This window comes from Rhinolophus sinicus, chromosome 14 (genome assembly GCF_057876585.1).
Source record: "Rhinolophus sinicus isolate RSI-liver-muscle chromosome 14, RSI-T2T, whole genome shotgun sequence".
In the NCBI taxonomy this organism is placed as follows: Eukaryota; Metazoa; Chordata; class Mammalia; order Chiroptera; family Rhinolophidae; genus Rhinolophus; species Rhinolophus sinicus.
The window spans coordinates 116,290,783-116,317,969 of NC_142514.1; the positions used below are offsets into that span (position 1 = coordinate 116,290,783).

The 27,187-nt window shown below is 32.6% G+C and overlaps 1 protein-coding gene across 4 annotated transcripts in view; it reads right to left on the minus strand.

Moving 5' to 3' along the window:
• DYNC2H1 (dynein cytoplasmic 2 heavy chain 1) overlaps positions 1-27,187 on the minus strand; it is a 292,996-nt gene that overhangs the window by 185,398 nt on the left and 80,411 nt on the right. For all 4 annotated transcript variants that reach the window (XM_074335553.2, XM_074335552.2, XM_019717180.3 and 1 more), the window contains exons 50-59: positions 26,965-27,073; positions 24,071-24,184; positions 22,845-22,987; positions 18,693-18,777; positions 16,751-16,905; positions 15,113-15,250; positions 6,617-6,730; positions 5,901-6,061; positions 4,758-4,881; positions 3,821-3,942 (exon numbers count right to left, since the gene is read on the minus strand). In XM_074335553.2, coding sequence (XP_074191654.2) covers positions 3,821-3,942; positions 4,758-4,881; positions 5,901-6,061; positions 6,617-6,730; positions 15,113-15,250; positions 16,751-16,905; positions 18,693-18,777; positions 22,845-22,987; positions 24,071-24,184; positions 26,965-27,073 — 1,265 coding nt within the window. The remainder of the gene's footprint in view (positions 1-3,820; positions 3,943-4,757; positions 4,882-5,900; positions 6,062-6,616; positions 6,731-15,112; positions 15,251-16,750; positions 16,906-18,692; positions 18,778-22,844; positions 22,988-24,070; positions 24,185-26,964; positions 27,074-27,187) is intronic.

The window sequence follows — 27,187 nt, forward strand, 5'->3', positions numbered from 1 at the left end:
TTGCTTTTGGATACTCTTTATTGATGTTATTTGTGTAACCACCTTTACTTGCTGTCATTAGCACCTTGTTTGAATTGCCTTTGTCTTTTGCTATTGCATATTGCTAAATAAATTGATTAAATATTGCTAAATAAATAAATTAGCCACTCTCTAGCATGTCCTCCTTCCTCTTTTCCCCACTTGTCATTACATTGCACTTTAACAACAAGAATGAAATACCTAGAAGTAAACTTAAGAAAGAATGTGAAGGGCTTATACACTGAAAACTGAAAGACATTGTTAAAAGAAATTGAAGGAGAAACAAAGGAATGGAAATATATTCTGTGTTCACTGGAAGAATCATCATTGTTAAAATGGTCATATTACGTAAATTAACATACAGATGTAATGAAATCCCAATGGAATTTTTTAAAGAAATAAGACAAAGAATCATCAGATTTGGATGCAACCACAAAAAAAAAACCTGACTAGCCAAAGCAAACCTAAGAAAAAAGCACAAAGCCGAAGGTATCATACTTCCTGACTTCAAATTATACTACAAAGTGACAATAATGAAAATAGCATGGTATTGGCAGAAAAACAGACACACAGACCAATGGAACAGAACTGAGTGCAGAAATAAACCACATATGTGTGGGCAAATAATTTTTGACAAAGGAGCCAAAACATGTAATAGAGAAAAGAAAGCCTCTTCAATAAATGGTGCTGGCAAAATTGGAAAGCCACGTGCAAAAGAATGAAACCAGACTGTTATCTGTCACCATACACCAAAATTAACTCAAAATGAATCAAAAACTTAAATATAAGACTTGAAACAATAAAATACATAGAAGATAACATAGGTATCAAACTTATAGACCTTCATATTAAGAGTGGATTTTTTAAATTTGACTGCAAAGGCAAAGAAAGTAAAAGCAAACATAAATAAATGGGACCATATGAAACTAAAAAGTTTCTGCACAGCAAAAGAAACCACCAACAAAACAAAAAGGCAACCAACCAAATGAGAGAAGACATTTGCAAAGAACACCTCCGATAAGGGGCTAATATCAAAAATATACAACTAAACAACAAAAGAACAATCTAATTTAAAAAATGGGCAGATAGACCTGAACAGATACTTCTCCCAAGAAGACATACAAATGGCCAGCAGATATATGAAAAGATAGTCAACTTCACTAGCTACTAGGGAAATGAAAATCAAAACAACAATGAGATACCGTCTCACACCTGTTAGAATGGCTGTTATCAAGAAGACAAGAAGTAACGTGTTGGAGAGGATATGGAGAAAAGGGAACCCTTGTACAATGCTAGGGGGAATGTAAGTTGGTATAGGGACTATGGAAAACAGTATAGAGGTTCACAAAAAATTAAGAATAGAGTTACTATATAACCCAGCAATCCCTCTTCTGGGTATCTACCAAAAAAATCTGAAAACATTTTTCTATAAAGATATATGCACCCCTATGTTCACTGCAGCATTATTCACGGTGGCAATGACATGGAAAAAACCAAAGTGTCCTTTGACAGATGATTGGATAAAGTAGATGTGGCATATATACACAACAGAATACTACTCTGCCATCAGAAAAGATGAAATACTGCCATTTGCAACAACATGGATGGATCTTGAGCATATACTAGGCAAAATAAGTCAGATGGAAAAAGTAAAGAACTATATGATTTCACATATATGTAAGATATAAAATTGAAAGCAACAAACAAACAAATAAGACAAACAAAAACTCGTAGACACAGACAATGGTATAACGGGATTACTAAAGGGAAAAGGGGATGGGGAGGCATAAGGTTAAAGGGGGTCAAATATATGGTGATAGAAGGAAATTTGACTTTAGGTAGTGAATACACAATGCAATCAATACACAGATGATGTATTATACAATGGTATCTTGAAACTATATGATTTTATTAACCAATGTCACCCCAATAAATTTAATAGAATTGTTTTTTTTTTTGAAGTGTATTCTCTGACTTAACCAAACCACTTTCAAGAGTCTCTATTTAAAAATAGTTATGTGTGAAGATTCCTGGATAAAAATGGTAAACATAGTCATTTATCTTCTATTCCCCTCTAAAACCATACCAAATGAAACCAAAGGGATAAAAAAATATATACATGCACAAGGATAAATAGAATGAAAGAGAGTAGTTCGCAAATGAGTAATTTTAATAACATTTTGAAAGGTGATAACTGACATACCAGAACACAAAGAGCTAAAAGTCAAATGTCTGCACGAAGAGAAGCCAAAAGAAGAATTTTAAAATTCTCAGGTAATGTAGAAAACAGGTAAATGAAGGTAAACGAAGATAACAGCTAAATACAGAGGATTGTTTAATAGTATAAAGAGTTTCATCTCAGATTCCTTCCCCCACTGAGGGTAGACTATCTCCTTAACACAATCCTGGAAGTCAAGCTTATACCCCTCACCACTCCCGTCCTTCCCTACCAACACCCTAGGCAAAAGCTATGAGGATTCTTCTACAGATATGACTGACCTCTTCCCCACAAATTACCCACAAATATTTAGGGGTTGCTATCAGATGGCCAGTCCACACTGCTGCATACTTCCAGGCAATTGTGCACTGCACAAATCAACCGGAGGGTTTTTCCAAACACAGACTGCAAAGCCTCATCCCCCAGCGTATCTGATTCAGTAAGTATGGATGGAGCTCAAAAATGTGTACTTTTAACAAGTTCCCAGGTGACAATGATGATGCTGGTTTAGGGACTACGCTTTGAGAACTACTACAATAGAATAACGCCTACAAAATTGTGAGATCAAATTATTTCTAGCCTAGTATTCTAACCCAGCCCAATTATTGATCATACACAATGGTAAAATACAGATAATTTTGAACACACAAGATCTCAAAATATTTTTCATCCCATTTACCCTTTCTTAGGAAGCTAATGTGGAAGATGCATTCTAGAAAAATGAAGGACTAAACTATGAAAGAGAAGGGCAGAGACCCATAATAAAAGAATACAATCAGAAGAAACAAAGGTAATCCCTAGAAAAATGGTGAAGAGAAGCCTCAAAATAATAGGTGTAATCAGCAGGCCTAGTAAAGAACTATGCCACATTGGAACAGAAGGACAAAAGGCTCTAGTGGGTATAATGCTAAGAAAAAAACAGAAAGAACACATAAATTCTGAACGTTTTAGGTTCTGACAGGATGACCGTGGATAAAAATGTGAAATATAAACCAAAGAGTCAATTGAAAAAAAGAGGCAACTGTTAATAAAGAATAACAGAAAGGTATACAATAAAGTAAATATACTCATAAAACATGTCTCACCTATGCAAAATATTTATATAGTCAAAATAATGATTTAACATAAAAATTTCACATAATTACACTGAGAAAATAAAGAAGTTTAGGGTGCTAAAAATATAGGATAACAAATACAGGCTAACAAATCTTTGTTTGGGTAAAAACACATATAAAAGACCTAAATTTCCAAAATCTACTGTTTGTACTTTAACATTTCCTTTAAAAAGCTTCAGTTCTTTCCAAAGGAATGTCTACTGACTTATCCTTCCAGTGACATAATAATGGTAGGAAAAAAAGTGAGTTGGTTCTGCTATCCATCTCCTTCTAATTGCTTTTTCTCTTTTTAGCCTGTTTAACATTTAATTTGTACTTAATCATTTCATTTTATGTTTGCATGTTGTCAGCTGCTTTTTTAGAAAAGACAAGAAATAAATCCTAAATAAGTCCTAATAAGATAACAGCCATCACATTGATGAAAATTAATACAGGGCAAAAAATTGTCTGTATTTTATCTCTCACTTACGATTCTAATCCTGCTTGTTCAGTTTCCAAAGGACGAATTCGTTCCAAGACATGGGAATACTGCACATTAGCTTTAACCCACGCAGCCAAAGGAGCAGCTGCTGTACTGGCACGCTTAGCACTCTGAAAAACCCAGCAGAAGTTATCCAGCATCCTAACTTAATTTCAGTTCAGATAAAAGCAAAGTCAATGCTTGTGTATTTTACTTAAGCATTTATTCTATAACATATCCTCCAAAATGAAGTTTTTGGTTCATAACTAAAATAAAATGAATTACTATCTTAAGATACTTTCTACTTTTTGCTTCAAAATAAACCTTTTGGAACTATATATAATCAGTAATATAAAGGTAATTTTTTGCAACATAAGCACTTTATCAGTTATATTTAGAATAAATATATGTCTGTCCACAAAAACACTCAAGCATCAATTCTTTCTCTCTATACATGAAATACATCTTTACTAGATAAAAGCAATTTTGAAACCATTGCTATTATTAGTGTCAAAGAATATGTACACAATATTCTGACCAAGGGATCTAAAAAAATATCAGAATCATGGAATTTAAACTATTCACTGAAATCAGATACAAATATCCCAAGACAGATATCTGTTATTATATGACAAATACAAGAAAAGCATACCAGGCCAGTTAAGAGTGAAGAACTGACAGACTGGGAACTCATCATTGACAGCAGACAATAAGATTCTAAAACCACTTATGATAATAAATTTGCACACATCTCCCAACCTGGATTCTAGTTTATCTAATTCTGCTGGTGAATGTTTCCTACATATAATACCTATAGCTTTTTTATTTTTATTTATTTTTTTTAGTTTTTTAGGCAATCTAAATAATCGATAAGTCATCATATTTTAATAAGCAAGATATTATATTGTATGGAAATAGAATTTATGGCATAACTGTTAAAAATTACCTTTGGATCAAAAGATCCTTTATTTTTAAAAAGAAGTTCTTCAACACTTTCTCTTATTTCCTTTGGAATACTTCGTGCATCAAAGGTTGCTATGTCTTCTCTCACACCTCTTTTTGCAAGGAAACTAAAATTAAAGCATATTATTACAAATGATGTTAAATAAAATTTGGTATTTCCAACAAAAATATCAACTTAACAAAATGGTATACACTCTGGTTTCTCTTCAGATCGTATAAATCTTTCGCCTTTTAACAAAATGGTGTATGCAATACTTTTAACCTATTAGCTAACAACAAAAAATAATAATAAGTGACTGAGATATTTAAGCTTCTAATGGACTAACCATGTTTTTTTATAGTTAACAAAAAGGAACTCCAAAAAGATGCACAACAGTTTTCCTAATATTCTGTGAATAACGTGGAACAGTGAAATGAAGGAATCACATCTGTTATTCTACCTACAACCATTTATGTGAGCTACTGAGTACTCATATGGTCTAGGATATGCAAGAAAATTTTCTGACTCTTTTCTAAGAAAGGTATTTTAAAGTGTCCCTAAACCTAAATTTCCTCTCCCACCTCCAGATAGAAAAGGGACTCTACCACGACTTAAGTCCTAAAATGGAATTGAATATCAGAACAAAGCACAAGAGCATTGTTATAATGTGAAACCTGAAGCTACATGGTTGCATATTTAATTAATACTCAGCCTTTTTCTTCTAGTTTACATCTCTCTTGTATTACTTATGTAGCTCTCACTCTTGCTGTCTCTCTGTTTCTGCCAAGAGTATAAGGCTCTTTGAGAACAAAGATTATATTTTCTTCATCAGTAAAGACAGCCAACACAATGTTCTGCGCAGTGTGAGGACCAAATAAATGATTATACTATTGAGACATTCTTAAAGATTTTAAGGCTTTTTTTTCCCTCTTCTTTTGATACTTTTAACAATCACCAATGGAGACAATAAAATATAGATCTCAATATATTATTACATAATATATCTTGAAACATCAGGACAAAGTGTACAATCAGGTAGACAGATGAAGTTCAGTTTGAAAAACAATATAAGAAATATTTAAAACACAAAGGAATGTGTAATTCCTCGATGAAATAGTAACATTTTTCACATATTGAAAAACTTACCTTTTCATGCTCACCCAAGACGTATCAAAGATACCCATCAACCTTAAAACTCCTTCAAGAATGTCTCTGATTACATCAGGTGGCATACGAAGTGAGCGAATTTCTGAAAGAGATTCTGGCTTAATGTTTCCGACTGCAAGTTTAGCTTCATTGACTAGAGGCTAAAAGACAAAAAGGGCATTTTTATTTCAAAAAATATATATGAAAAATCATTAACACTTTACAAATTACTGAATATTTGTCATTTTGATAAAAATGATTCTAGTTACAAATACTCTGTCTCTTCAAATGTCAAAATGCTTTAAAACACAAAGTATAAAATGTTCAAGTTGAAAGCAGAAGAGTTCTTGCCACCATAACACCAACAGTCTAATTTGGAAAATGTAATTTGTTTTCAGACAATTTGCCATTTTCAAGAGGCCCTTTATAATCTAAGACTAGGTGGGCTAATTTAGTCAAGTCTCAAGAAAAACAGCCTCCAGAGATTGTCTTAATTTACCTACAACGCATTTTTTTACTCTACAGTCAAAACAACATGATTCATGGAAAACAAAGATTATTTTTAATTAATCAGTTAATTTACTTACTTCTCATGGTTAAAGCCACATTTGAAAATACTACTAGAAAATAACTTGAGCAAATAATGTTTAAGCTACTATACACACTGGTAATCAAAAGACAAATACTCTTTCAATGTTCGTGTTTTCTTAACTTACCTGTACTTCTTTTAATTCATCATCAATTTTGTTTTTTCTCTCTTCAATTTTAACAACTTCTTCTGCTATTTTATGCTTTAGTCTTTCAAGTTCTGTCTTTTGCTCACTAGCATCCTATAGAAATATTTAAATGGCATTCCAATCAATTTTGATGCACTCGGTATTTAAAAGCATGATAAACAAAAACAAAAGTTATTTTAAAATAACATTTTCTATTAAACGCTTTTCTAATGTTAATTGACGCGAGTTCCTAAAATGCCTGGGAAACCAACGATATAATTTACTCCATATTTACTTTCAGAAACTTCCTAAGCTTTATTTTAATTTTTTGAATAGCAAAACAATAATGCTTATTATATAAAAATCAAACAATTCAGAAATGTATAATTTAGAAAATAATCATCATACACATTTAACACTTGCAACAAACAACCCACAGAGGTTAGTAATATTATGTTCATTTCATAAATAAGGAAACTAAAAATTACGTCTTCTACAATTCTAGTAGTAGAGACTAATAATTCTTAGAGACTAATTATAGTATATTAGATGCTTGTGTTTCTATACTTTAGACAAAAAATAGTTCAAATCATGACAATAATATGATGGCAAATATATGAACCAACATTAGTAAAGATTCAAAGAACACTAAATTATATATTATTAACACATGAGCTCTTTGCTCATTAATGCAAAATCAAGGGTCCCACATATATAAAAATGCCTGAATATTATAAATGTTTGCATTGTGTTTATTTATACTAATAGAAAAACCAAAGAAGAAATTGGTCAAGAAACCTTTCTAAAGTCCTTACAACAGTGGTTCTCAACCATATTATAATCGTTCAACGAGCTTAAAAACAAATGCCCAGTGTTCCATTGCCAAATATGTTGACACTCTTAATGTGGGGTCAGCTAGGGCAGACATATTTTTAAAGACTTCCAAGGTGGTTCCAATCTAGAGCTAAAATTGAGAATTACTGAACAACCAACTTTTCCTTGTATCCCACTCTTAACTTCAGGTACCTTACACATCACCTCAAACAGAATTTTCTACATTCCACAGCATTTCTACCTTTGTATCTCTGCTACCATTTCTCAATAGGGAAAGTATTTTCTGCATCTCCACACATCAAAATCTTTGTTAAACACCTAGCTGATATGTTCCTTCTTTTATTAACTTGTTCCTCCAATTGGAAGTTATCCCTATTCTAACTTCTTATAGCATTTAATTTGTACTTTCCTTATGTCACAAGTCTAGAGTTGCAAGCTTTAGAAGTTGCACAGTTTGATATTTAAGTTGTGTCTCCAGACTGTGTATTGTTTTTACAAAATAACAAATGGAAATGTCTGCTATTTATAATTAAGCAAAATTAATTAACTTATAATATGAGATGCATACTCATTCTTCGGACAGGCAATATGATTACCTACAGTCATAGAAAACGTCTTCTCAGAACATCCAAGAGAAATGAGTAGCACAGCGGTCACTGTGCATTACTAATGTTCACTAGTCTGAGTACACAGGTACACATAGTGCTGCGTACTTTCCTTTTTGTAAATATACAATTATCAACAGCATTTCACTTTATCTAGCTTTCACTTTTTTCATATTTTACTCTTTAAAGGTAAGAAGTATTTGACAGATACTCTTTAACAATAAAAATGGCTGGCTACTTTAAATAAATACTTAGGTTAGTTTGGTTCCAAAATGCCTACAAAAAAACTATGCCAAAGTTTTACAGTATGAAAATCACATTTGATTTTCTGATATATTACTTACTAGGTCATGTACTCAATAAAATTATCTTGGAAACACTGAATGTGTACATAACCATCAATTATCTGGAAATGTTACTGCCTTTGAAAATGTCCCATCTGCCAATTTATTTTGACCTATCAGGTGAAATCTTTTCATTACATCATTCGCATCAGTCCAGGTAACCCTCTTGTGAGGTTCACAATACATATTCAGATTTCCAATAAAGATGACAAAACATAAAAAGAAACCCTCTTTTGTGAATATTAAGAAGGAAGCAATCAAGTAGGGAGAAAAATATATTGGAAAAGGGGAGTTTCATAAAGTATCCTCTGCAAGCTAAGGAGAGATACTGCCAACAATGAAACAAACAAAATACACTGCCAAAAGGAAATATTTAGACGTTTAAAAAAATCTCCTGAAAAACAATGATAACAGAAATGAAAGACTCAGAAAAAAATTAAAAAAAAAAAATAGTTGAGGAAATTTTGAAGAAAGGAGAGCAGAAAGAGAAGAAAAATGGTTAGAAAACAAGAAAATTGGAAAACCAGAACAGGAAGCCTTACGTCCAAATAATAAGAATTATAAACAGCAAGAATACAGAAATGGAGGGAAAGGAATTATCAAGAGAATAAGAAATAACTAGAACTGAAGAAAGGTTTTCAGGTGGAAAAAATCTACATGGAGTCCGACACAGTGAATGAAAACAAACTTAAACCGAGGCAGATTATCATCACTTGCAGAACAAGGAAAACAAAGACCTAAAAGATTTCAAGAAAGAGTAAAAAGAACAGTCATCTCAAAAGGATGAGGAATTAAAATAGCTTTGAGTGTTTCAATCACAACAATGAAAGCTAGAAGAAAATAGAACAATGCCTTCAATATCCTGAAGAAAATTTATTTTGACCTAGAATACTATTCCCAGCACCCAACTAAGGAAAGAGCAGTATGTTTATATATGTACAATCTCAAAGTTTATCTCAGATGTATCCTTTCTCAAGAAGCTCTTGGGGACAGACTTCACAGAAACAACAGAGTAAACCAGATGGTGATGGAGAATGATCTCAGGACGGCAGCTGTAACCAGGCAGGAAGAAATTCAGTTCAGAATTAAAGTCAGAAGACTCTACAAAAGAATGCTATATGTGGTACAAGAAAATTATAAAATAACTGATGCTTTTTGAAGTCTTGACAGAATATATATATATATATATATATATATATATATATATATATATATATACACATTATATATATATATTATTTTAAATATGTAGTTCATGGAGTGATACCACTTCTCTACCTCACTAGGGGAAGGGAAGGCTGGACAAAAGATTACTTCTCAGAGAAATGAAGTCAAAGCTCTGGATTTGGGATTACCAACCACAGTTAAGGACTAGCATGAGGCCTCAGACTGAGGGTTATCAAAAGGGTCATATTTTTGATAACTAATGATACTGAGAATTTTTTTCATATGTTTACAGACCCTTCATATATCTTCATTCATGAAGGATATACTCAAATCTTTTGACCATTTTTAAATTGGATTGTTAGTTTTATTAAGTTATAAGCGTTTCTATATATTCTGGTTACAAGTCATTTATCAGATAGTATAAATATTTGCTAGATTACTTCTCTCAGACTGTGACTTGCCCTTTCATTTTCCTCAGAATTTATTTCAATGAGCAAACATTTTTAACTTTGATGAGGTCCAATTCCTCAATTTTTTTATCTTCATTTTGATATCTCATTTAAGCAATCTTTTCCTCACCAAACATCATAAAGATTTTCTCCGTTTTCTTCCAAATTTTTATAATTTTATGTTGTACATTTAGATTATGATCCACATGAAGTTAATATTCACAGAAGTTGTGAGGTAAAGGTCTGTTTTTTTTTTTTTTTTTCTTTCCACATGGATATCCAAATATTCCAGCACCATTTCTCAAAAAGACTATCCTTACAAGACAAGAATGCCCACTCACCACTGGTATTCAACACAATATTGGAAGTCCCCAAGCAATCAGGTAAGAGAAGGAAATAAAAGGCATCCTAATTGAGAATGAAAAAGTCAAATTGTCATTTTTTTGCAGATGACATGATTTTTTATATAGAAAACCCTAAGGACTACACAAGAAAACTATTACAAACAACAAACAAATACAGTAAAGATGCAGGATACAAAATCAATGAACAAAAATCTGTTGCATTCCTATATACTAACAATGAAATTTCAGAAAAAGAAATGAAAAAAATTTCTTTTGTAACTGCAACAAAAAGCATAAAATAAACTTAAGAAAAATTGTAAAAGACCTATACACTGAAAACTACAAGAAATTATTAAAATAAATTAAAGACAAAGAAATAGAAAGGGGCCAGCCCAGTGGCTCAGGTGGTTAGAGCTCCATGCTCCTAACTCCAAAGGCTGCAGGTTCAATTCCCACGTGGGCCAGTGGGCTCTCAACCACAAGGTTGCTGGTTCAACTCCTTGACTCCCACAAGGGATGGTGGGCTCCGCCCCCAGCAATTAAGATTGAACAGGCACCTTGAGTTGAGCTGCCACTGAGCTCCCAGATGGATCAGTTGGTTGGAGTGCGGGCTCTCAACCACAAGGTTGCCAGTTCGATTCCTCGACTCCCGCAAGGGATGGTGGGCTGCGCCCCTGCAACTAAGAATGGCAACTGGAGCTGAGCTGCGCCCTCCACAACTAAGACTGAAAGGACTACAACTTGACTTGGAAAAAAAAAAAAGTCCTGGAAGTACACACTGTTCCCCAATAAAAAACCTTTAAAAAAAAAAAGAAAAAGAAATAGAAAGATACTCTGTGTTCATGGATTGGAAGAATCATCACAGTTAAAATGGCCATATTACCCAAAGCAATATACAAATTTAAGGCAAATCCCATCAAAATCCCAATGGCATTTATTAAAGAAATAGAACCAAAAAAAACATCAGATTTGTATGGAATTACAAAAACGCAGAATAGCCAAAGCAAACCTGAGAAAAAAAGAACAAGACCAGAGGTATGTCTCATATCCCTGACTTCAATTTATACTACAAAGCGACAATAATCAAAACAGCATGGTATTGGCAGAAAAACAGACACACAGACTAATGGTTCAGCATAGGAAACCCAGAAATAAATCCACATATGTATGGGCAAATAATTTTTGACAAAGGAGCCAAAACATATAATGGAGAAAAGAAAGTTTCTTCAACAAGTGATGCTGGGAAATTTAGAAAGCCACCTGCAAAAGAATGAAACTAGATTGCTATCTGACATCATATACAAAAATTAACTCAAAATGGATAAAAGACTTAAATATAAGACTGGAAACAATAAAATACATAGAAGAAAACATAGGTACTACAATTGTGGATGGACCTTGATCTCAGAAAGTATTTTATGAACTTGACCCCAAAAGAAAGGGAAGCAAAAGCAAAAATAAATAAATGGGACGATATCAAACTATAAAACTTCTGCACAGCAAAATAAACCATCAACAAAACAAAAAAGCAACCAAAAAAATGGCAGAAGATATTTGCGAACAACACATCCAATAAGGAGTTAATAACCAAAATTTACAAAGAACTCAACAACAACAATAAAAATAAAACAATCCAATTAAAAAATGGGCAGAAGACCTGAACAGATACTTCTCCCAAGAAGACATACAAATGGCCAGCAGATATATGAAAAGATGCTCCACTTCACTAGCTATTAGGGAAACGCAAATAAAACTACAATGAGATACCACCTCACACTTGTTAGAATGGCTGTTATCAAGAAGACAAGAAGTAACAAGTGTTGGAGATGTTGTAGAGAAAAAGGAATCCTCATACAGTGTTGGTGGGAATTTAAATTGATGCATCCGCTATGGAAAACAGTATGGAGTTTCTCAAAAAATTAAGAATAGCCATTCTAACCGGTGAGAAGTGATATCTCATTGCAGTTTTTATTTGCATTTCTCTGATGATTAGTGATGTTGAGCATCTTTTCATATGTTTATTGTCCTCTTTGGAGAAATGTCTATTCAGGTCCTCTGCCCCCATTTTTTTAGAATGGCTATCAACAACAAGACAAATAACAAGTGTCGGAGAGGCTGTGGAGAAAAAAGAACCCCTCATACACTGTTGGTGGAAATGCAGATTGGTGCAGCTGCTATGGAAGGCAGTGTGGAGGTTCCTCAAAAAATTAAGAATAGAATTATCATATGACCCAGCAATCCATCTCCTGGGTATATACCCAAAATTTCTGAAGACATTTACCCATAAAGATATATGTGTTCTGATGTTCATTGCAGCTTCATTTATGGTGGCCGAGACATAGAAACAACCGAATTGTCCTTCAATAGATGATTGGATAAAGAAGTTGTGATTTATATACACAATGGAATACTACTGTGCCATAACAAAAGATGAAATAGTGCCATCTGCGACAACATGGATGGATCTTGAGATTATTATGCTAAGAAAAATAAGTCAGATAGAAAAAGTTGAGAACCTTATGAGTACACTGATATGTGGGATATAACACTGAAAATAACAAAGGAATAAGACAAACAAATGAAGAAATAAAAACTCATAGACACAGAAAAGAGTTTAGTGGTTACCAGAGGGTAAGGGGGGAGAGGGTGGCAGAAGAGGATAAACAGGGTAAAATATATGGTGATGGTAGGTGCACTGACTCTGGGTGGTGAACACACAATGTGATATGTAGATAATGTATTACAGAATTGTACACTTGAAACCTATGTAATTTTACTAACCATTGTCACCCCATAAATTTTAATTTTAAAAAAAGGTAAATTAAAAAAAAATTAAGAATAGTTACCATATGACCCAACAATCCTTCTTCTGGGTATCTACTCAAAAAATCTGAAAATATTTTTCTATAAAGATATATGCACCCTTATGTTCATTGTTCACTGCAGCACTGTTCATGGTGGCCAAGACATGGAAACAACAAGTGTCCTTCCATAGATGACTAGATAAAGAAGATGTGAGATATGTATATATACACACACACACATACGTACATAAACATACACACACACACACACAAACACACACAATAGAGTATTACTCAGCCATAAGGAAAGATGAAATATTGTTATTTTCAGCAATGTGGATAGATCTTGAGAATATCATTCTAAGCAAAATAAATCAGACAGAAAAAGTCGAGAACCATATGATTTCTCTCATATGTAGAATATAAATCTGAAAGCAACAAATGAACAAGACAAACAAAAACTCGTAGACACACACAACAGTTTAGCGGTTACCTGAGAGTAAGCGGGTCATACAAGTCAACAACAAAAAAATCAAACAAGGGGGGAGGTAGAATAGGGTACAGGGGGTCAAATATATGGTGACCGCAGAACATTTGACTTTGGGTAGTGAACACACAATGCAATATAAAAATGATGTGTTATAGAATTGTACACTTAAAATTTATATAATTTTATTATCAATATCAACCCAATAAATTTAATAAAAAAGAAGAAAAATAAATAAAAGACTATCCTTTCCCCATTTAATTGGCATTTTTGTATAAAATCATTGGCTATGTATGTATAAGTCTGCTCTGAACTCGTGTTTCAACGATCTATTGTTATGTCTATCATTATACCAATATCACATTGTATTGACTTCTGTAGCTTTATATTAAGTCTTTAAATCATAAGTCTTCCAACTTTATTATTTTTAAGAATTTTTGTGCCATTTACTTTTATTGAGATACATGCTTTTTGAAGTCGTGTAAATAGATGCTTTACATTGGTTTTGTAAATATTTTAGATAATTTAAATAAAAGAAGGATAAGACTTGAAGTAAGGTTAATAGTCACCAATGTAGAGATGGGCAAATATGAAGACATAATCAAGGAGGTACAACTAACAGAATTTAATGATTCATTAGATGTAAGAATTGAGGGAACAGAAGTCTAAGTTCTGTCTTGAATAATTAGCAATATTGCAGTGCCATAACCCAAGGAAACAGGAGAGGAAAATTATGAATTCAGTTTTGAACCTGTTTCAAATTGTAATGCTCATGGGACTTCCAAGAAGAGATGTCTAACAGATTATTAGATCTTTGAGTATGAAGCTCAGAGAAGGGATTAGTGCTGTAGGACAAAAAAGATGAATTTGGTGGTAATCAGTATGTAGTTGGTAGTAAAAAGTAAGGCAACATGCAAGAGCATCCTGAAAGGGCATGAAAACATACAAGAATACCTGGACAAAAAAAGAGCAGAGAAAACTCTCCTTTAAAAGAGTTTAATAAAAGAAAGAAAATGGCAAAGAGGACACAGTCAAAATATTAAGAAGCTCATGAAAGTATAAATAGAATGAATAAGAACTTATTTGGTAAATCCTGAGAATACAAAGGAAGGGAAAATCGTTGAAGCCTGAAGAAGATAATTTTAAGAAAAATAATAGGAAACATCAACTTAACTTGCAGAGGTAAACAAATAAATCACTTATAGACAAATCTATATGAATTTAAAACATTTATATTTTTATATTTGTGGGGTTTAGATAAATTAGTTATGATTTTCAAACAATACGGGAAAATACCATGCTCTTCCACAAAAGCTCACGTATACAATATTATCAGTCCGAATCAGCATAGAAAAGCAATAAATTTAAATCACATAGGTAAAAATGTTCTTTTTCACACTGATTAAGTCAGATATAAGTAGTCGCCCTACTGTTAACATTTTTGTGCTCACTTTAAACTGACCTGCATTGATACTGTGATCTCCTGAAGGGCAGCATCTGCTTCATCTTGCTTAATTTTAAGTAATACACTTTGTTCTCCAGCTTTTCTGTTCAGTTCATCCACAAGGGCTTTAGCTTCATTTAGTTTGGATACACCAGCCTACATCAATAAAATATGAACTGGCAATATTGCTTTTAAAAAAGGAATTTTATACACACAGTAAAAAAAGCCTTTAAGAAAGAATCAAGCAAAAAATGTAAATGTGTATACATAAAACATGCACAAGTGAACTTAGGTTTTTTTCTTATTGCTAATTATAATGATTTATTCAATTGTACACCCATTTAGATGTGATCAAAGACTCTACAGAGGCTTAAAATAAAAACAGAATCTAAAGCATCACAATAAAGCTGAACAGATCAACCCATATTTGATAGCTTAAACATTGAGGTTTTTATCTACTGCATTAGATGGGAGAGAAAACAGAAAGCAAGAAAAAACTCAGTAAACCTTTTCCATTTTCAGTCACACAGACCTGTTAAAAAGACCCAAGGGCCATTCTTCTTATACTGGATAACATTGAACTTGTCTGTCCAATACCTATCCTTTTTCATAAGAGACTACCTCATATGTGGTTCTAGTGAGCTATCATTCAAAATGCCTTACCTGCCTGCTGGGTGGTCATTTGACCCTGGCCATTATGGTACCCCATCCCACTGCCCATGGATAATACAAGGAACGGACATGAAAAATATTCCCTCTTCTATAATACAAGTTGGGTGTTTGTCAAGATTTGAGGAGATAGTAATGGCAAAAAAGAAATGTAACCAATATTTATTCAGCCCCCAACACAGAGGACAGTCATCATGCTGGTTCTTTACATATGTACTTTATCTAACACACACACAAAACTGCCACAGACCCAATTAAGCCGCAAGTCAGCAAGTTTAAGTGATTTATCCACAGCATCACAGAACTAAATCAGGAAATTAATCCTCCCAAAGCATGTATAGTTAGTGGCTTAATATAAATGAAAGTGAATAAGTAGAAACAAGGATAAAGATAATTTTGTCAGTTAAGATGAACTCTAATTTATTATGCTAACAAATAGAATCTAGAACTTTAGAGAGGAAATGCTCTCTGACAACTTCTGAATCTGGCATTTTAATGCCACATTTAAGTTTAAGCTCTATTAATTATAGAAATATAGAAAGAAAAATGTTCAGAATGTACTAAGTGAAATGAACGGATAAAAATATTCTTTATAGAATACAATTTTAATTTTAAAGATTATTATAAAGCATAATCTTGGATATTACGTTTTAACTAATAATAGGTATTTCTAAATTTCTAAAAATGCTATCATGTGAAAGAGACTTTTAAAGATAACACCGTAAGTTATCAAAAAACACACAAATACCATCCAGTGAAGAAAAGGAAAACTACTGAATCAAAATAATTACAAAACCATTACCATAAATTAGTGGGCAATATAGATAGATAGGTAAGTGATACTGTTTTAAAGCATTTTAAGGCATTTAATAGAGCACAATATTTATTTATACTAAATATATGCCACAGATAAACATAGATTGTGATATACATAATCCTTATTCCCTATACATAGATAAAATAATTCAAGATTACCAACATTTTTACCTGCAAATGACTTTGTCTTTTTAATAATTCCTTTTTTTTGCTGTTAATAATAGCAGAATACACATGTAAAAAGGTCATATATCGGTTTGGTGTAGCACCATATGCTTTACAAGATTCGTGAATTAATAAAAATGATTTTAGAAAATCAGGATCAACTAGAAAGAGAAAACAAAAATGACTTAATATATGTATGAGGCATTAAGAATTAGGGAAAATAATATTAATTATATTTAATTCATACCAGATTCTTCCAGCTATATAACCATAAATCTGAGATACCATCTTTGCTTAAAGGTACACAGGCATTCATAGACATCTATTCACAGCTCCAATTTTCCTTATGAATTTTGAACTATTTAATTTCAGTTGTCTCTATCCTTCCATTTTTATATATTTCCCCTGAACACTTTTATTGCTGCAAGAAAGATAAATCTACAGTTTGCCCTATCACATAAATTAATTCGAACTACATAATACATGTAACCCAAAAGTATGCTCAATAAAAGCTGCTTGAATGAAAAAGATACCAAACCTAATAACACCTATCCACTCTCATTTGACACAGGGAAAAACAAGCCAAAAAATTAAGAATATGTTCATATTAGAATATGTTCATAACCAAACACATCATCTTCCTCTCATTGTCTCTATTTCCCTCTGTATTCCCGACATCAGTTAATAAAATCAACTTCTAATGAATTTTCTAAGCCAGAACCCTGAGAAACATCCTTGACTCCTTCCTCTCCCTTCACGCCACATTCGTCACATAACTAAGTCCCCTTTAGATTACCTCCTAATTTCTCCCCAAGTCCATTCCTTCCTTTTAGATTATTACTGCAATAACCTTCTACAGTGGTTCAATTGCCTTCAGCGCTTCCCTATATCAATCTATTTTCCAATAATTGAAGAAAGGGATGGTCCCAGAGATTTTTGTTTCTAAAACAAGACTCAGGTTACATCTCTACTAAAATCTCGTACTCCATATCACCCACAAGTTAGAATCCAAATCCCTGAGTATGACATGGAAGATTCTTTATTACCTGACCCTGCCTGCATTTTCTTCTTCATGTAGTCCTCTACTCTTTATACATCCTATGTTTCAGCCTGTTAATCCATTTATAGTTCCATAAAAGTCAGTTTTATTTCTCCAAGCCTTTTCCATGCTAGTCACTCTAACCAGAATATCCTTCCGAAAACTGCCTGTCTGGACAATGTCCATTTCCTACAATTTCTGCCAGTTAGAGGTTTTACTTTCCAAAGTACTTCATAAAACTTCTACAATCACTGATAATGCTGTATCAGAGTTTTATGTTTATATATAACATAATTCTTGTTATCACCAGACTATGAGTGGTGATAACCTCTAATATCCTAAATCTCTAATATCCAGCCCAGTACCTAATATAAAACAAGTTCAACAAATATTTGATAATCAGATGATTATAAAAACCAATGAATGAACATGCTATAGTATAAAAGAAATATATAAGCTACATTCAAAATTAATTTGGAACTGGAGAAAATAAGAATAAATAGGTAAGAAAATACTATGTCCATACTCAAAAAATATGATAAAACTTTTTCACATATAAATTGAGTGCTATGACATATCTAAGTGACAAAGTAATATGAAAAATTAGACTACTAGCCAAAGAACCTAAACAATAAAACTAGGCCCTTCAGATCATTAGTGTCAAAACTGTAACTTTTAACTTCTTAAATTCAAACAATATATATTCTGTTAGTTCTTATATGCAATGACATAAACATTTATTTAAAAATAAGAGGGCTTTAAAGTTCACTTTTCATCAAAAGAAATATAACTTTGTTACTTTACCATTATTCAAATTCAAAATCACTGTGAATCTTTAATAGATCTATAACATTAGAAAATGACCATTCCAAAAATAAAAGTCAGGTAAAATCAATTTCATCAAAATACCTGAATTTTTTTTCTTTTCTTCTTTTCTTTCTTTGTCGCTATATTTTTCTTCACTATCTGCTTCATTGAATAACATTTCAGGTATCTAAAACAGGAAAAGCATTTCTTTAAACCTCAATTCAGTACGAAAAAGTTTAAGTAAATCAAATATCAGAGGTTAAAAACTTTTAACATAAAAAATCCCCAGTTACCAATTGCACTTTTATTCTTGGATTCTTTCCAGACATGGAGAAAAAAATTAATATATCCATTTTCAGAAAACATTATTTCCCAGATAAGATTTTGACACATATCAACCATTAATTTTAAATATACCGAATTACTATTTTAAATATAAAAAAAAAAAAAAATCTTAGTTTCCCGAGGAAAAGAAAATTAAAACAGTAGAACTATGAAGCCAAAAAACTTCAATTTCTTTCACCTAATGTAGTTAACATTAATAGCAAGAGGAAGCACAAGTAATCCAGATAATTAGGCCAAAAAAATCATTTTCTGAATTTCTCAAACTGAATAAAATGTAAGCCAAAAGATTCTTTACTAAAATGGAGAGTTTGAAAGTGCTATGGTTTTTGAGCCAGAGAATGTTTTGTTTTTCCTTCTCAAACACCTTCACTGATTTCTGACAAAACACTTAAGCCTAGATTGCATAAACAAATTATCATATATGCATACAATGGAGGGCTAATTCAGCAATGAAAATGATAAACAGGGTTAAAGTATAACTCCAAAAATATGATGAAAAGTGTCAAAATCTAGTTACAAAGTTATCAAAAACTGTATGACACCATCTGTATAAAGTTTAAAATAAAACAAACCATTCAAAAAAAATAAAATAAAAAGTCTCTGTGAGAATATTTTAAATTTACACTTTTAAATCAATGGAAATTTGTTTCTTTGAAACTCATTTTCTTTAAAATAAACTATCCGTTTTGTTAATTCATTTGATTGTGGTAAACACTTCACAAAATGTATGTATATCAAAACATCATGCTGTATACTTGATATATAATTTTTATTTGTCAATTATACTTCAATAAATTTTTGAAGTATAATTGACAAATAATACGGGCAGGGGTGGGGGTGGGGATGGGTGGAAATAGTCTATCCTTAAACAACATGCTACATTAGCAAATTCCCACATTCTCCCACATTCTTCTTTGCCTCCACTTTCCCTCCTTGGGGATAAAGATGGCACTTTCTAAAAAGAACTGAATGGGTATATCAATGCTATTAATTCCTATTAACCTCCTCACCTCTCAGTTCTTTGAATTCCTCTCATTGTTATCTTATCCACCACCTTTTTTTTCAGCCACTCACCCCCACTTCAAAGTCATATCCTGAAACCTTGTCATTAACAAAAACCAAAATCATTCCATAATCTTACTTTCAAACACCCCACTCTTCTACCACTACACACCTGTCTTCCTAGCTCACTCCCTTCGCCATTTCAGTAATCCTCAGACCTCACTAAGACCTACAATCTCTTAATTTGACCATCTTTACATTGTCATTCACCATCTTCCTCTCCTATTGTAATTTCTCAACTCCTTTGGCCTTCACTTGCTTTGTCATACAAGGGTAGCAAAGCCCCAATCCTGGTTAAATGAAAGTCACCACCTACTGGAGGTCTGCACCTTTGAGTGCACGTGACTAGAGAAAACACACACAACTATGCTTACTGGCCTTCATGATCATTAACCTCAAGTGAACCTTTAATGCTACCTAGCTATCATACTTCTTTCTCCTAACCCTTTACTCGTTTACTCTCCCAAACTACTATTTTGCATGTCCTCTTATATTTCTTCAAGACTCCAACATCTGTTCCCTCAACTTTTCTCTCAATTATTTCAGAGAAAAATGGAAACAATCAGAAGAGTATCCAAAACTTCCCAATACCACACCTGCCCCTGGACCTGTGCCCCTGTACTCTATTTTCTTTTCTGTTATTATGGATGGCATTCCCATTCTCCAAGCAAAGACCAATCCTTAATCCTTTCATCTCTGCACTAGACTCATATGTTATCCACTATCCAGTGATAGTGCTCTAGCAATTCTTCATTGTCTTTCCTCTAATATATACTTTTTGCTTCCTTTTTGTATTCCCAACAGCATATGAACATGCTATAGTTTGTCCCATCTAAAAATTTAAAAAAGAACAAAAAACACTATTTTTATCCACTTCCTCCTTCCACTGTATAACAAAATACCTCAACAGAGATGACCACATTTTCTCCAATAATGTCATCTCATTCTTTCTCAAATGTATTCCAGTATGGATCCTTCCACTATTACTAACTGAAACTGCTTCATCAAAGTCACCAATGACCTCTGTGTTGTTAAATCCACTGATCCATTTCCAGGCCTCCTTTTCTTTCATGTATCATAGGTAATCCTTCCTTACTCTTTTGAAAGGCTGCTTCCACTTGGCTTGTAGGCTTTGTTTGTCTTCACACTCTCCATGTTTTCCCCTATGTTCTAGCAGCTCCTTCTCAGTATCCTTTCCTGGACCTCCTCTTCATCTCAACATCATAATGTTAAAGTGCCCCAGTGTTCAGTCTTTGGCTCTCTTCCCTCTTTTGTCAACACTCACTCCCTTGGTGATATTCAATCTCATAGCTTTAAATGCCACCTACCTATAGTTTGATAATTCCCAAATTTTTATCTGTATGCCTGGCCTTTCCCCTGAACTCCAGATTCATATATCCAAATGCCTTCCCAACCTTGCAACTTTGGTTGTCTGATATCTCATATTTAACTCATCTAAAACTGAAAGCCTCACATTCTTCCCTCAAAATGTTCTTGTCAGTCTCCCCCCTTCTCAGTTGCCAGTTATTTCATTCTTCCAGCAGCTCAAGTCAACATACTTAGAAGTATCCTTGCCTCCTCACTTTCTCTTACAACTTATTACAATCTGTCAGCAAATCTTGTGGTTTTCCACTGCAAAACATATCCAGAATCCAACCATTTCTCACCACCTCCACCACTACATCCCTAGTGTAACCCATCTTTTCCTCTCACCTTCTTGTTCGGAGAGTATTGTTACTGCTTCAGCCCTTGGCCTCTACAGTCTGTTTTCAACTCAGAGGCCAGAGTAATTCCATTAAAACATTACAACAGTTTTCCTCAAAACACTTCAAAGTCTTCCTTACTTATTCCCAGGGAAAAGGAAAATCCTTATAGTGGCTTACAAATTCCACCCTAATGGTTCCCCTTTTACTTCCCTGACCTCATCTCTAACTGCTCTCCCCATTAATCACTGTTATAAACTAGCTTCTTGCTAATCTGCAAAATCATCAGTCATGCTCTTATTTCAGAATCTTTATCTACGGAGCTTTCCCCCAGATACCACCCAAACAATGTAAATTCCACGAGGGGAGGGACTTTTCTCTGTTTTTTCTTGGCTATATCCCCAACATAAAGAATTGCGACACATATTAAGCACCCAGTAATTACTACTACTCAACGAATGGCTCTTGTTCTGTGGCCTCCTTAACCTAAAATAACTCTCCTCTCCTTTATCTACTTACTGAAATCTGACTAAAATACCATCTTATCTGTAAAACATTGTCTATCATCCCAAATTACACTCCTTCCTCTAAATCACGATAGGCATTATTAGTCTGTATTTCTATTATACAAAACAAACGAATGTTAAGAATATGAATATCAGAGACAATATGGAAAATTATTATTTATCCAAATCAAGAGATATAAGAGGCTTACAGATAAGATGGTGCTGAGTTCACACTTTAAATCATCCCCCTCCAAATATATAGCATAGCAATGACAGATATTTTTTAATGAATTAATTTTTTTAATTTAAAAAATTGCTAAAATTATTACTGTGATGTTTTTATCATAAGCTAGCCTATGATAGACTAGTTAATAAAAATGTGTAAAATTTTTAAGGTACAATAAATATCTCTGTGGTCCTTCATTGAGAACATATCTTCAACCTGAAATTCTAGATACAACTAAACTATCACACAAGGGTATGAAGAAAACAGAGTTATTTTTAAACATATGAGAGATGTTCAATGCCACAATTAAGGCAATATTACACCAAACACCAAAGGAAAGTTGTGGAAATCAGTAAGTTCAAAAAAAAAAAGTGCTTATTTTTTTTATTTCCATATTTAAATTTAAACTTACTTTCTTCATGCTGCTATCTGACCAACCCTCCATCCACAACACCTGGCATTTCTTATGCAATGCTGGATTACTCTCACAGTTAACTATGAAGTTTAAATTTGCACAATCCATTATCAAGACAATATGCAAGTTTTGTTGAATTCCTAAAAAAAAAATATAAGAAAACTATAATTATGGAATATTACAACAATAATAATTGGGGAAACCTATAAAGGGTCCGATTCATGAGATTAAAATTTTCTGAAATGAAATAGTAGAAGCTATTTATTTAAAAGAACAGGCTACGAAACAGTATTACAGTATGATTTTTATTTTGCTTAAAAAATACTTGTGTTTGTTTGTGTGTGCGCGCATACTAACAAAAAAGATCCAGAAGGATATTCATGAAGAAGATAAGTGTATATACTATAATGCTATTTTGTATGTTATTTTTCAAATGTGATACTTGATTCTATTTTGTAACTATTTCAAGGATTTTTATTTCAATATTCACAAGACAAATTGATCTTTGGTCTCCTTTTAAAAGAAATATATTTTTCTCGTGTCAATATCAATGTTATATTTCCTTCATAAAAAGGAATTTGGAATCTTCCTTTACTATCTATGTTCTAAAACAGCTTAAAATAGCATTGAGATGACCTGTTTCTTAAAGGTGTGGTAGAAATTCCTTGTAAACTTGAAGGACAGAGAAGGGAAGGAAGCTCTTTAACAACTTTATTTCATCAATAATGTTCTTTAAGAAAAAAAGAAAAAAAGTGTAGTAGTAATGTCTGGGTGGTGTTATTGACATTTTATTACTTATTCAATTTTAGATATCTACAGTGCACATAAAACTGTTTTTGTGTAATAGTAACAAGTTATTTCATTTTTTAAAAATCTACAGTCTGGCACAATATAAACAGATCATTAATTCTCTAAGATAGGAGGTATAAACACTAATTTTACCACATGAAAACAAAGGTAGCAAAGTAAATATTCCAGAGAACAATACCATGCTTTCATACTTCCCTTTTGCTAAAATTTTGCTAACATGTTTTTATTACAGGTTAGCCTTTACGCTACTTATGCGTTATTTCCTGAAAGCTCCACAAAAAAGAAGTATAAATTACCAACTGGACTAAAGATTTAAGATATCTTTGCAATCTATAGAAAATAAGGCAAATTAAATAATATTTATTCCACATGAACTAGAGTTTGAATTGATTAATGAATTACATGTCACTTACTGTATGTGAAGTAATTGAAAACTGGTCCAAAAAAACCATCCTGTGAAGCCTGATCTTTAAGTGGCAACAGCAAGGGCTCTAATTCTTCAAGAGTATAGAGTCCAGGAACTTCACCTACAGAACATTACATTTCTTTTGAATATTAGCTTCAGTATACTAATTCAAAACACACTTTACATATACAATGGTTTTTTTTCTATTTTTGTATTTAAACAATCTGTCCTTATTCAATCTTGGTTTCCAAAAATACACAAATACTGTCACCTGTATATTATTCACAAATCTACATCTGTTGCCTTCATTTGATAAAATTCAAATTCCTAAGCAAACCATTCAAGATAGTTCATAATCTAAACATTTATCTACTTTTCTTGGTTCTTCTTCACCCCTCCGCCACAGACCTTGTATTCTGGCTCAATGAACTTCTTGTGTTCCATAAACATAATGAAATACTCCCTCTTCCTGTAGTATATACCCACAGTCTTCCTCTGCCTTATCTTCCCCCAAATTACTGTTTCTCCTTCAAGATACTACTTGGCTAGCTGCTATGACCATGAGCTTTTCCTGACTACCCATATGCTAGGTAAAGGACTCTTTTTCACATAACATCCAAATACTTCACTGTCTAGTATCTATCACAACATTTAATAATCTAATGTCTGTCCAATTCGATTCTGAAGTCCCAGAGGACAAATATTTGATCATGTTCATTATTAACCCTAGGGCATTCTCAGCAAAGTATCTAGAACATAAATATTTGTTAAATAAATGAATGAGTGAATGAATGAATGAACGAACTTGTACTAGATTATCAGGAGAACTAGTCCACGGACTACTGATATGTAACAGAATGATGAAAGGCAAATAAATCAAAGTTGATTAGGACTACAAGCATATCAAATATATGATGATGGAAAGAAAACTGACTCTGGGTGCTGAACACACAATGTTATATATAGATGATGTATTACAGAATTGTACACCTGAAACCTGTGTAACTTTACTAACAATCGTCACCCCAATAAACTGGAAAAAAAAAAAAAAAGTCTACAAGCATTTGATAGAGGAACTGAACCATGCCTTTCTTTTTTACAGTATAAATCTAGTATAAATCCAGTATTTAGCATTGGGTCTAGCACATACCAGCTACTTAATAAATATCTGTTAAACCAATATATTTATAGTTCATAAGAAACTATCATATTAGGTGAAAATTATTTTGCTAATCCAAAGCACTGCACTCATGTAGGGCCAATCACAGTTTGATCCCTACTTTTCTTTAGGCTCAACTTGCCATTCCCCGCACTTGTACATATTCAAACACATGCACATATATACGAGTATCTGCTCTATTTCTCTGAGTTGCAGCCGTATCAATATACTTTTAATTCTGTAAGTTCAACAAAGAAAGCTGGCTCTATTCACATATTATACAATATAGGGAATAAGAATTTCAAATAGAAAAAAAAGACAAAGGCCTGTTGAGTACTTTCTCTTTATTTTTCAAATACATTTTTTGCCAAAAATATTGGCAAAATTTAACTTTGCCAAAATTTAAGTTTACTTATGATTTTTCCAGTTATGTCTTGATAATAAAGACCAATTTATGTTAAGATAAAAACAATAATTACTGGGTTAATGCTTATCGGGATGTTTGCTTTCACAAAACAAACAAAAAACCCAAAACTTTAGAGCTGGACTATTAATGTATCTCAGCCAAAATGAACAAGGTCTCCATCTAGTGACAACTTTAGCAATACGCAAGAATAAAATATGCACTTTAAAAATCAAAAGAGGTACAATGGGATTTCTAGATGATGTAATACAGAATTGTACACCTGAAATCTATATAATTTTACTAACAATTGTCACCCCAATAAATTTAAAAAAAAATCAAAAGAGGTTATCCTACAAGAAGGCCACAAACACTTCAAGCCTCCTCAAGAACTACCGTTTTCATTACTCCATTACCCCTCAACCCTTTAACATAAATAGACTTAACACTCAGCTAACTAGATTCCTGTTTTGTACTTCTCTTCTGGACACCAAAGTATAGATACCTCATATTATAAATTAAATGTTTTCTTCAACCAAAACTGTTAAATTCTGAAGAAAAGAATGTTTTATCCAAAGCCTACATCGCATGATACAAAAGAAATGTTTATTAAAAACTGAGTTGAATTAGGGTCTCCACAATCCATACAGTTGAAACTAGCTTTTAACAAGGTTTATTTTGTACTTAAGTAACAAAATACTCTTGGTCTAACTTGAAAACTATGCCACCAACACACCAGTTCTACTAACAGTGATACTCATTATAAAGAGATTCAAATAAATTTCATAAATTCTTCAGAGAAGGAAGAAATATGAGAAACTGCAGGTATCCTTCCCAGGAAACCATCGAAAAGGTCAGGTGGCTCCAGATACAATAGAAGTATAACATGATTTGGGATATATGATATCTCATATATTTGGGATATATCTGTTTTCATATGTCCATATTAAGGCTATACCATAATTATAATAACATTCCAGTAGTGATGGACAGTGAGATTTTATCAAAATTTTTATTGCAAATTATATTACATATTCCCTACATACTAGTTCTTTTATTTCTGTAGGTTAAATTTCTACAAATAGAACTTTCTATCAAAGGACAAGACATCTTTTTAAGTAAGTACTGGTTGATAACTTTCCCAAAGGGTTATAACAGATAACAGTCCCACCAAAAGTGAATAAGAAGACCAATTTTTCAGTATATTCACCAATATTCAATATCAATCATTTTTACATAATTCTTCAATCTTGGTTTTATAAAAACAGACTTCTAAATTCTCCAGATCTAAGCATGTTTAAGTACTTTCATTTTCTTTGAAAAGAAACCATTTACTTGCCTGAAGACAAAAGGCTATTGATCATCTCCAAAAATATGGGATATACAAACTGGTAATCCTCAAGAAGTAAAACTACCTGTTGTGCTTCAATACCTGAAAGATGCAGCACCTGCACAATAAAAAAATTTATTTTGGTACCTAGTGAATATTTTTGCCATAGTTAAAATCTTTCATTCTGTATGTAAACCAAGTCATGTTACTTATTTATTTATTTATTTATTTA